At 38.5% G+C, this 13,009-nt stretch overlaps 1 protein-coding gene across 1 annotated transcript in view; it reads left to right on the top strand.

Moving 5' to 3' along the window:
- Positions 1–5,193: 5,193 nt before the first annotated feature.
- LOC134376085 (zinc finger protein 345-like) overlaps positions 5,194–13,009 on the top strand; it is a 50,528-nt gene continuing 42,712 nt past the window's right edge. The window contains exons 1-4 of the mRNA XM_063094760.1: positions 5,194–5,227; positions 5,467–5,556; positions 7,896–9,485; positions 9,570–9,727. Coding sequence (XP_062950830.1) covers positions 5,194–5,227; positions 5,467–5,556; positions 7,896–9,485; positions 9,570–9,727 — 1,872 coding nt within the window. The remainder of the gene's footprint in view (positions 5,228–5,466; positions 5,557–7,895; positions 9,486–9,569; positions 9,728–13,009) is intronic.

The raw sequence follows: 13,009 nt of genomic DNA, 5'->3' as shown, positions 1-13,009 counted from the left end.
GTGAGGACTTTCTTTGTTTTTAAGGCTATCTAATATTCCTTTATGAACATAAAATGTTTTGTTTCTTTATTCACATTTCTCTAAGGACATTTGGAGTGCTTCCAACTCCTAAGTGGATAATGTTGCCATGAACACAGTTGTGCAAATATTTTGCACTACTATGATTAATTATTTTGGATTTATACACAAAATTGGATTGTTGGATTATATGGTAATTCTAATTTTAATTTTTTAAAAAGCAACTGTATTATTTTTATAGTGGCTGCATCATTTTACCTTCCCACCAACACAACAGTTTACAAGGGTTCCAATTTTGCCTGTGCTTCTTATTTTCTTTTGGGTGTTAAGTAATATCTTATTGTGGTTTTAGTTTGCATTTCTTTGGTTAGTGATGTCAAGCATGTTTTCATATGCTTGTTAGCCATTTGTATATCATCTTTGGAGCAATGTCTGTTTAAGACCTTTGCCCATTTTTAAACAGGTTATTTGTTTTTTGACTTGTGAGTTGAAGGAGTCTATGTATTCTGGATATTAATTTCTTCTGAGATATATGATTCACAACTATTTCATTTTTGGGGTGCTAATGTAAATAGTGTGGTTTTGTTTTTTCATTTTTTGTTTTCCTTACTTCAAATTCCATGTGTTTGTTGCTAGTATATAGGAAAGTGATCAAATTTGCATATTAACTTTGGATCCTGCAAACTCCTTACAATCACTTATTAGTTCCAGAAGTTTTTTTGTCCGTTTTGGATTTTTTACACACTATCATATGATCTGTAAACAAAGACAATTTTATTTTATTTTCCTTTATGTATGCATTTTATTTTAAGTAGTTATCTTATTGCATGAGATAGTACTTTAAGTATGATGTTGAAAAGAGTAGTGAGATGGTGCATTCTTGCTTTTTTTTTTATTTTGTTGGAAGATTTTGAATTTCTCACCGTTAAGTATAATATTAGCTGTAGTTTCCGTGGATAGACTTTATTAAGTTGATGAAGTTTCCCTCTAATTCTGATTTACTGAGAGTATTTATCATTAATGATGCTGTATTTTTGTCTCATGCTTTTTCTGGTTGTATGCTGTGATCATAAGGTTTTTCTATTTAAGTCTGTTGATGTGATGGATTATATTAATTGATGTTCAAATGTGTTACAGCTTTGCATGCGTAGAATAAATCTGACTTGATCATAATGCACAGCTTTTTTAAAATACATTTTTTTATTAGGTTTACCAATATTTTGTTGAGGACTTTTGCAAGTATATTCATGAGTGGTAAAGATTTGTACTTTTCTCTTCTTGTAATGACTTTTCCTAGTTTTGGTATTGAGGTAATGCTGTCCTCATAGAATGAGTTGGGAAGTACCAATACACAGTAGGGAATTGCTATAATTTCTTCCTTAAATGTTTGGTTGAATTTACCATTGAACACATCTAGGAAGGATGTTTTCTGTTTTGAAGATTTTTAACAATTTACTCATTTTCTGTAACAGATATATGCTTATTCATATTGTGTATTTCTTACTGTGTGAATTTTCATAATTTGTCTTGTGAGGATTTGATGCATTTTATCTAAGTTTTCAAATGTGTGCGAGAGAATTAGTCATAGTATATCATTATTATCCTTTTATGTCCACAGGATCTGTAGGGATGCCCCTCCTCTCATTCCTCATATTGGTTGTTTTGGTCCTCTTTTTCCATAGCCTTGTTATAGGATTCTTAACTCTATTTATCTTTCCAATGAATCATATATTTTGTTCTTTGTTTTTGATTGTCTCTATTGACTTTCTATTTTAAAATTATTATATTTGTGTGTGTGTGTGTGTAAAAGCATACATAACTTTATAAATTGTTTCCACTATTATTAGGTACAACCTATTATATGTTAGATCAATTCAGAATAAGTACAATGAAATCTTTTATTTTACTTACACTTATTTCTTTTTTATTCTGTTCCTTTTTTTATGGAGATGAAGATTTATGACCTATATGCATCTTTTTCTTCTGTCAACAAAATTCTTTTCATATTTCTTGCAAGACATTTACACTGGCAGCAGATTTCCTTAATTTTTCTTCATATGAGAATGTCTTTATATTTCCTTCCCTTTTGAAGGATGATTTTACAGGGTAGAGAACTGTAAGTTGGTGGGTTTCTTCTCTCGATGCTTTGAGAGTTTCATTTCACTCACTTCTTATTTGCATGGATTCTGAGCAGATTTTATCTGTAATTCTTATCTTTTCTTCTCTGTAAGTAAGATTTTGTTCCCTTTTTCTTTTTGTAGTTTTTTTAAAAAAATTGATTTTCTGTGTTTTAATAGTGATATGCTTAGGTTTAGTGTTTGGCATTTATCATGGTTGATAGTCTCTGAGTTTTCTTCGTCTTTGGTTTGGTGTCTGACAATCTGTGGAAGCTCTCAGGCATTATTGTTCCAAATATACATTCTGTTTCTTTCTTTCTCCCTTTCTATATCTTTTGGGAGGGGCGTAGTCTCATTATTCTATGGGACAATTTTGTATTTTTCCCGCAATCTTTGCATATTATGTTCTTATCTTTCCTGTCTTAGTTCTCTTTGCTTTTCAGATTTTGAAGTTTCTATTGATGTATTTTCAAGCTCAGAGATTCTTTTCTCAGCCTTGTTCAGTCTGTTAATAAGCCAATTACAAACATTCCTAATTCCAGTTACAGTGTTTTTGATCTGTGCTACTGTTTTTATGTTTGTTTGCTTGTTTTGGTACTCTCTTAGAACTTTTATGTGTACTTTCATTGCCCATCTGCTGTTGAGTAATGTCTACTTTATCCATTTGATCCCTAAGCTTATTCATTAGAGTTTTTTTTGAAAATAACTTGTTTGACAGTTTTAACATCCTGATCATGGCTTTTTCTGATGCTTGCTCTATCGCTTCCAGCTGTGTTTCTTTGCTTGTTTATTATGGGGGGGTTGTCTTTAAAAGTGCCTTGTAATTGTTTTCTTTATAGCCGGACATGATGTAACAGGGAAAAGAAACTACTGTACATATGCATTCAGTAATGTGGTCATAAGCTGTGGAGAGGTGGGAGCTGTCTTAGTCCATTTGGACTTCTATAACAAAATATCTTAGAGTAGGTAATGAATAAACAACAGAATATTCCGGCATATTTAAAGGTTTGCCTTTTTTTCACTCACAGGTGAAAGCAGGGGGGAGATCTTTTTTATTATTAACTGTAGGATCCTGTTCATGATTGTGACAGTGAATTACACAGTACTTTGGTTTCCTGCTATGACTGGGTCCTCCGGAGTTTTAAACCTCAGAGTTGTCTACAATTCTATTGATGAGCCTCCATCAATTTGTCTGTCACAATTTAAGTTTTCCCTCTCTTATACTGTTTCCCATGGTGGTTTTCAATAGTAAATATCAACTCCTGTAAGCCATGACTCCATATATTTGCCTGTCTGCCTCTCTAATCTTTGGGGCGGCAGTGTGCTCTGTGTCCTTTTCTTTCTTACTGTTCAAAAAGATTTATTGATTTTTCAGTCTTCATGTTTTTATTTGTTGTTACAATGGAGTGATGATTTCCAAATTTGTGGGTTGTTTTGTGTGTGTGTGTGTGTGTGTGTGTGTGTGTGTGTGTGTGTGTGTGTGTGTGCAGGAATATAAACATTGAATGTATTTCTAGAAGTACCTTTTCAATGTTTATGTAGATAATCAAAGGATTTTGCTTCATAACTATGAAAGTGATCAATTTTATTGGTTGAGTTCTTAATACTGTTTTCCTTTATTCATGAAATAAATTCAGAAAAATTTTCCTGATCTTTACAGTCTATTTCTCTTCTTCTATCTTTATATATTAATGTTTCTGCAGATTCCCTAATTTTTTAATTTAATGTTATAGATTCATTAACTCTGATTACTAGAGGTATCGATGAAATTCTGATATTTTCTAAGTCTTTATTATCAGCTTAGATATCTGTCCTAAACAGTGAAATTATATATCTAATTGCCATTTGGACATTTTCACAGATATTTTAAATATAATGTATTCAAATCTCTGTCACTTCTGCATTATAGTTTTTTTTAAAACCCATTTTCCAAATTTTACTTTACAATGCCAGTACCTAAGTAGCTGAAATCATGTAAATAGCCTGGGAATAAGACTCTTACTTTTATTCTGTGCACAGCAAATTAGAACCATGTTCTGCTCCTGCTTTTTCTTTCCTTTTTTCCTCTTTGCTATGCTTACTGCTGTGTGTCCTGATGACAGGTGATCATCTATTACCCTTTTTTCTTCCCCTCTGATTCTCCCATAAGCACCTTAACCATTCCCTTCTAGTGGATGAATGTCAAATGCAAATCTGATTATGTCATTTACCTGTCCTTACAGGACCTTATTATTTACAACTTGTGGTTTGAAAAGTGGCAATATTCACCCCAGGGTGGACACAAGCAATTTTTTGCACACAGAAAGAAAATTAGGAGATGTTTGGTACATGCTTTTAATTTGAAAGTAATTTAAAGTCAACAATTAGTGCATAAGGTTTTTGATATTTGATTTTGGTCAAATTGTTTTTATCCCATCCACTAGACATAGTACTCTATGTAGTTCCCTTAATAAAGTGTGAGTTGTCTGTGCCCTTTTGACTGGACTTTTGCTGTTAACTCATATACTTTACATGGAAAGGCTAAGCATCTTTGGCATTTCAGTGGAATTGAAGCTGAACACAAAATAGAAGTATATTTTCTCATTCTTTCTTACGCCAGTCTATATTGAACTTGGTTCTAAATTAGTTCAACTCACACTTTTTTTTCAGGTAAGTATTTATACTTATGTCTTCATACTATATCATAGATCCCTTGGAGGAGTAGAATTTTATTCATCCTTTTAACTGTAGCAAGAATGATGGTCTAGATCTGTAAAGTGGCTTCGTTGTAGTATTTTTTTGTAATTAATAATTTATTACATTTGCAGAATCTTCCTGTTGTGATTTTTCTTTCTTCTACCATACGGAATACTGTACCTGTTGTAAGATTCATATGTACATGCACCCACAGAATTATGAACTTCCAGATTTCCATTTTGTGAACCAAGTTTGGTGACTTGAGTTGAGGAGAAATGTGCTGTTACAGGGATTAGTGTCTTTTGATGATGTTGCTGTGGACTTCACATGGGAGGAGTGGCAGGACCTTGATGATGGCCAGAGGACTTTGTACAGGAATGTGATGCTGGAGACCTACAGCAACCTGGTGTCATTGGGTGAGTGAAACTCCTCAGTGTCAGGGGCAGTACTTTCTTCTTGTATTGTACATAAAGGAACCACTTATAAGATATAATGCTATTTAGGTAGGATTTTATTCCATAAAGAATGCATCATCCCTCTCCAAAGAAACATTGAAATTGGCCCTGTCATTTCATAGCATCTTAAGACGAGCTCTTGTCATCCTTTCAAGAACCTGAAAACAATTTTGCAAAGTCCCTGTTATTATCCATTAAAGGGTACTGCATTACCAAACCTGCAGTGATCTTCAAGTTGGAGCAAGAAGCAGAACAATGGATAATAGACTCCCAAAATCAGAGTCTACAAGGTCAGTATGTCCTGGGCACTGAGGCTGGAAAGCATAAGGTCCAGCAGATTTTGGTCATGTTCAGCTGTTTTTACCAATATATTTGCTAGATTTCAGACCACTGAACTGCTGGCCTACTTAGAAACTCATGCATTATATAATCTTGAAAGAGGGCTCTAACACTTATACACCCACATTTTATTTTAATGAGTAGTTCATATACTTCCACAAATCTAATCTCTACCTTTCTTGTTTTAGACCATTTTATTTACTCTAAACTTTGTCAGTATTCTTGGTAGCTCTCTTTCAGTCCATTATCATGTACATCTTCTTCCAGAATGTTTTAGCCCATGTTTTTCTGCTTGTAACTTTATACCCGAAAATGGGTAATTTATAAGGAAACAAAATTTATTTTTTATAGTTATGTAGGCAGACAAGTCCAAGGTTGAGGCATCACATCTGGTGGGGTCTTCTCATTTGTGGAGACTCTCAGCAGAGTCCACAGTTGGTGCAGTGTATCACAAGGTGAGAGTGGCAAAAGTGTGCCCATATGCTGTTTAAAGCCACCAATCTACCCCCGATAACCCATTAACTCACTATTTCATGAACAGATCAATCCATTCATAAAGGCATGGCTTTCACTATCTAATAACTTCCTCAAAGCCTTACAGTTCAAATACCATAGTTAGATTTTCCACACTCTTCATACTGTTAATATGATGATCAAGCTTCAATATGAGTTTGGGGGAACATTTAAATTATAGCACAAACATTTATTTATACACATATTTTTTCACTACATCATAATTAAGTGGGTTTTAAGCACTGTTTATTTCTATATAGTTGTACTTAAAACAGCAATAATCTAAATAATGTCACTTTCATAGGGTTCACATTCTGGTGAGAAACAAGATAATATACATGAAATATTCGTATTAGAATCATGAGGAAGATGTAACCACAGTGAGAGAGACAGAAAAGTGGGTAGTGAGAATTTAAGAAGGATATCCAGATTAGGCAGTTCTAGGAAGATTATTGTTTACTTTGGCATAACGTAAATTCAACTTAACTCTTTTCCAGATTTGACATGTTATACTTGCATAAGTACAAAATTGAGAGTTTAGAGAGGACATCACTATTGGAGCTACAAATTTGGAAATTGGTGGCTTACAACTGATTTTTAATGTCATAATTATAGAGGAGGTTACCTAGGGTGTTGATAAGAAAATGAGCAAAGAGGTTGAGATGTGAGCACTGTGTACCATGAATCAGAAAGTACGAAGCTGTTAAGGACACAGCACAGGCACCTGGAAAGGAGCTACTGGACTCAGAAGGAGAATCAGGATATTGTGGGTCCCAACATCAAGTGAATCAAGAGTTTTATGTTGAAGGGCTCAGATTTTTTTGTGGAGTACTGGAACTTGAAGTTAGCATGTTCCCGTTCTCTTTGTGAATATTATTCTAAACCAACAAAGAGAACAAGGAATGTACACAAGACTTTATTTTTTATGAAAATAGGACACAATTGAAACTTCATTGCCAAAAATAATAGTCTTCAGAAGCAGCAAATTATAAAGCAGAGGTGTGTGCACCAGAAAACGGAGGTAGAATGCCAGTTAAACTAAGAAGGAGCTAAATAGAAAAGGAAATATTGTGGGTACATCCTGCGTTGACAACCAAATGTCTTAAACCTGCAGAAAATGGGTGCACAGTGTGGAAAAATGGAGCATTTTGAGAAGCAGAGGCAGTGATGTTAAATGAGAAATTTGTAGTAAGATGTTTTTATCTACTGTGTGGGAAAGGAAATGTTTTATCTGAAAAATTTCCAGATGTGTATCGCCTTTTTGTAGGGAAGAACGAAAACTAAATGAACAATAGGGGCAAAATTCTGAACCTAAGCCAAATTTCTGTTTAAATTAAAGAAAATTGGTTTCCTGCTGAACCTGAAAGTACCTGATGTAATAAAGTATTACCATACTCAAATCAGAATAAGAAGGGAAAAAAGCACTATGTGATTCCCACTGTTGTTATAAGAATAAAATAGATAAATAAAATAGGGTAAACAAATGTCAGATGATAAGCCCTTGTTTAACATTATGACCAAGCTTAGGTGAAAGTTTTACCAAGAATTTTCTTATGAATGAAAAATAAAGAAAATTGAACATTAGAAAATATGTTAATACAATTTATTACATTATGGTAGTATGTAGGAAACATGTATAGTTATAAACCCAATTTCCATTATTCATTTTTGTACAATCCTATGCCATGAGAATATGAAAAAACTTCTTTCCCTTTAGATGCTCATTTTAGCAATACTTATGTGTGGCTTATGGATATGGTTTTTTTTCTTATTTTAGATGTTCAGATAGTCAAAGCTCTAATTATAAAAAGCCAAGAACATTATGATACACATTTGCAGGATGGTGGAATTACCAACAGCAATACATCAACTGAGGAGAGAGTTGAAATAGAACACGCATTTCATTTGAGCTCAAACCATATTTCAAATTCAATGATAAATAGTGAAAAGTATTTAGGAATGAGGTGCAAAGAGTTCAGTGTATGTCGGAATGCACCTCCTCCTAGAGAGGCTGATTGGATGCATGCTGGAGAGAAATCTGATGAGGGTAATATAACTGGGAAATTGTGGAGACATTGTGAGCATCTTAATCAGCATTCCAAGATTCATGCTCAGCAGCAGGCTTTTGAATATAGTGGACAATGGAAATCCTTCAACACAGAGCCAATATTATTGGAACAGATGAAAGAGTATATGGGAGAGACATCCTGCAAATTTGATTATGGGAAAGTCTTTCATAAGTCAGCTGTTCTTGCCAAAGAGACAATTCCAGTATCAGAGAAATCTTTTCAATTTGACATATGTTGGAGAAAGTTCTGTGAAAATTATGAACTCACTGAACAGCAGAAAGTACACTCAGAGGAGAAACCCTATAAATATAGTGAATGTGATAAATCATTCATGAAGAAATTACCCCTTACAATCCATAAGATAACACATACAGGGGAGAAGCTATATGTGTCTAATGAATGTGGGAAAACTTTTCACAAGTCCTCAAACCTCAGCAAGCATCAGAGAATTCACACAGGTGAGAGACCATATGAACATAGCGAATGTCAAAATACCTTTCCTGAGAAGTCAAACCTCAACAAGCATAAGAGAATTCACACAGGGGAGAAACCATATGAATGTAGAAAATGTAAGAAAGCTTTCAACCATAACTCATACCTCAGGGTACATCACAGATCTCACACAGGTGAGAAACCTTATGAATGCAAAGAATGTAGAAAAACTTTCTACTGGAAATCACACCTCAATGAACATCAGAGAACTCACACAGGTGAGAAACCATATGAATGTAAAGAATGTAGAAAAACTTTCTACTGTAAATCACACCTCAGTGAACATCAGAGAACTCACACAGGTGAGAAACCATATGAATGTAAAGAATGTAGAAAAACTTTCTACCGTAAATCACATCTCAATGAACATCAGAGAACTCACACAGGTGAGAAACCATATGAATGTAAAGAATGTGGAAAAACTTTCTACTGTAAATCAAATCTCAGTGTACATAAGAGAATTCACACAGATGAGAAACCATATGAATGTAAGAAATGTAAGAAAGCTTTCAACCGTAAGTCACACCTCAGTGTACATCAGAGAACTCACACAGGTGAGAAACCATATGAATGTAATGAATGTGGAAAAACTTTCTACTCTAAATCAAACCTCAGTGTACATCAGAGACTTCACACAGGTGAGAAACCATGTGAATGTAGTGAATGTGGAAAAACCTTTCACAGGAAGTCACACCTCAGCAGGCATCAGAGAATTCACACAGGTGAGAAACCATATGAATGTAGTGAATGTGGAAAAACCTTTCATGAAAAGTCAAATCTCAGCAAGCATCAGAGAATTCACACAGGTGGGAAACCATATGAATGTAGTTAATATGGAAAAACCTTTCACAGGAAGTCACTCCTCAGTGGGCATCAGAGAATTCACAGAGGTGAGAAACCATATAAATGTAGTGCATGTGGAAAAACCTCTCACAGGAAGTCACACTTCAGCAGGCATCAGAGAATTCACACAAGTGAGAAACCGTATGAATGTAGTGAATGTGGAAAAACCTTTCATGAGAAGTCAAATCTCAACAAGCATCAGAGAATTCACACAGGTGAGAAACCATATGAATGTAAAGAATGTAGAAAAACTTACTCCAGTAAATCATGCCTCAGAGGACATCAGAGAACTCACACAGATGAGAAACCATATATGTGTGTGTGCTGCCTAATAAACGAGCTCTCTCCGGTGGATCGTCAACTGGTGTCAACTCGTCCTTTCATTTGGTGCCAAAACCTGGGACGGAGTTTCTCTCAAGCGGCAACACTTTTTGGATCACAGCGGCAACACCTTCTGATTCACCCCTCTGGGCTCCCTCAAGCTGTAACACTTTTCAAATCGCAGTGGCTGCACTTTTCGAGTCGCCCCTCTAGAACTCCATCCCGCCAGGACCGGCCTCCCCTCCACCACTCACCGTTGACGGTCCACCCTCATCCATTCTTTTCAGCGCTGGCTCCTTCCACTCACCACTGGCTCATCATTAGGTAAGCCCCCTTTCCTAAAGGGCACCAGCCCTTTTTCAGGCTACCACAGGAAGTCTAGCCGTGATTGTCCAGTAGCCCCTAACGCCCATACCCCACCCCACCACGGTCTTCACAACCACCATAAATTCCCAGGCTATAATAGGTTCCAAAGCCCCGGTAAACTTTTACTTTCATTTTTGGAGGTTAAAAGCCCCATTCTGTTCTCTCCTTCTCGCTTTCACCCTCTTGTCCACCACTCTCTTCTGTCCACTTCCCGGGTCTGGGACCCGACCAGAAAATCCTGGCACTAGGTTCCTTCAGGCACCGGGCTTTTGCCCTAGAGAAGTGGAGGTCTGATTGACAACCCACACCTCCCTTCTCTCCTCCTGGTTCGTACCTGAACTTGCTGGGACTGACGTGATCTTCTGGGGATGCCCTCTAGGATCCCGCCTTTCCCAACCGGATGAAGGATCTGTCCTATCACTAAATCTCTGTCCGATTTCTGTCTAAATTCCCATTAAGAGACCAGAATGGGTGCTTCCTCCTCCTCCCTAGGGGACTCTCCACTTCAATGCCTTCTGAAAAACTTCACCAACCTTTCCCTCAGGCCGGATATTGAGCCCAAACTCCTCACCAAATTCTGTACACAAGATTGGCCTTATTATCCTTTAAATAATCAAAACACATGGCCCCCTGAGGGCACACTAGATCCTAACATTCTAGGAGACCTCTTTAACTACTGCCAGCACTTAGAAAAATGGAAGGAGATCCCCTACATCGAGGCTTTTCGCCTCTTGGCTCAGAACCCTGCCCTCTGCTCCTCTCGTGCTCCCTCTCAAGTCCTTTTAGCCTGTAAAACCTCTTCACAGTCACCCCTTGATCCTTGCACCTTCGACCCTGCTGATGAACCCCCACCCTACCGAACTCCTCCTCCCCCACTGCCTCCAGTGTCCGCTCCTCCTCCCTCTTCATCCACATCACCACCTGCACCTCCTGCACCATCCACTCCCCCATCGTTACCCTCACCTACTCCTGACCCACTAAGCCCCCCTCTCACCCATTCCCGAGGACCTCCTCCCACCCCTTTAACAATCGCCCCACTACATGAGGTAGCTGGGGCTGAAGGAGTAGTTAGGGTCCATGTTCCCTTTTCCCTAGCTGACCTTACAGATTCAGGAAAAAGACTAGGCTCTTTCTCTACTGACTCTACCACCTCTAATGGATCCTGCAGGCCTACAGCCTACACATCATGACATCTTCATGCTCCTAGCCAATATCCTCCTCCTGAAGGAACACCACAGGGTCTGGGATACAGCCCAACCCCATGCCACTGACACCCATTGTACCAATCCGAATCACCCGCCAGGGCCCCAAGCAGTCCCGGAACAGGAACCTAATTGGGATTATAACACAGCCCAGGGAATCCAGGCTCGAGACCATTTTGCCTCTTGCTTAATAATTGGCCTCAAAAAATCAGCTCACAAGGTCGTCAACTTCCAAAAAATTCAAGAAATTGTCCAAAAAAAGGAGGAAACTCCCTCCGAGTTCCTCAATAGATTAACTCAGGCCTTTCAACAATACACTAACTTAGACTCCAACTCAGAAGATGGCCGGCATGTCCTTATGACCTATTTCCTGGCCCAATCCTACCCTGACATTAAAACTAAACTTAAAAAATTAGAGCAGGGTCCTGCAACCCCTCAGACCGAAATCCTATCAGTGGCCTTCAAGGTTTTTCATAATCGGGCGGAGGAAAAAGAACATCGAAAACAAAAGGTCGACCACGCCAACTTCCAGATGTTGGCCCAGCTTATCAAACCCCCTGGGCGCCCTCCCACAGCCTCCACCTGGAGCCTGCTTTAAATGTGGAAGGGAAGGACATTGGGCCAAGACTTGCCCCACCCGCAGGCCACCCAGCACTCCTTGTCCAAAATGCAAAAGAAGGGACATTGGGGATCTGACTGCCCCCTCGCCCGAAGGGGTGAGGGACCAACTGCCCCACAGTCCCCCAAACCGTGGACTCCACCTATGGTGGGCCTCGCTGAGGAGGACCGACGGAGCCTTGGGACCTTCCCGAACATCTCTATAACAAAGCAGGAGCCCAGGGTATCCATGGTTGTGGACGGCCACCCAATATCTTTCCTCCTGGACACTGGAGCCACCTTTTTGGTCTTAAGGGATCATAAAGGCCCCACCACCTCCAGCAGCTCTCCTATAGTCGGGGTAGGATGTAAACAAATCTTTCCCCCAAAAAACCCCTCTTTTAACCTGCTGCCTTCAAGGCACTCAATCCGTTTTCTCCCATTCCTTTCTAGTCATGCCACAATGCCCCGTCCCCATGTTGGGTCGGGACATTCTATCACGGCTTCACGTCTCCATTACTTTGCCCCTGTCTTCTTCCTCTTCCCCTTTTTCCTTCCTCCTAGCGCTAGTTCAAGCCCAAGGTCCTACTAATTCCACCCCTCCAAAGAAGTCCTTACCCATGCTAACGCACCCTGTTAACCCCACAGTTTGGGACACTGCCAGCCCCGCTCTGGCCCAGTGTTCCCCTATACACGTAAAACTAAAAGACCCCTCCAAATATATTTGTCAGGCTCAGTATCCATCAACCACAACAGCCCTCCTCGGGTTAAGCCCCATCATTCAGGACCTATTAAAAAAGGGGTATCTCCGACCCACTCGCTCCCCTTACAATACTCCCATAGTCGCTGTAAAAAAAACCTAATGTCGCCTTTCGTCTCTATAATATGAGTAAGGGACCTCCTCACCTCAGCGCCCTTTTCTCAAGCTTCAATAGGCCCTTCTAACAGCCCCTGTACTTCATCACCCTGATCTAACTAAACCCTTTTTCCTCTATGTTCAT

Source organism: Cynocephalus volans, chromosome 4, assembly GCF_027409185.1.
Source record: "Cynocephalus volans isolate mCynVol1 chromosome 4, mCynVol1.pri, whole genome shotgun sequence".
NCBI classification, from domain to species: Eukaryota; Metazoa; Chordata; class Mammalia; order Dermoptera; family Cynocephalidae; genus Cynocephalus; species Cynocephalus volans.
The sequence above is the reverse complement of the archived record's forward strand: the minus strand, read 5'-3'. Positions and strand labels throughout refer to the sequence as shown.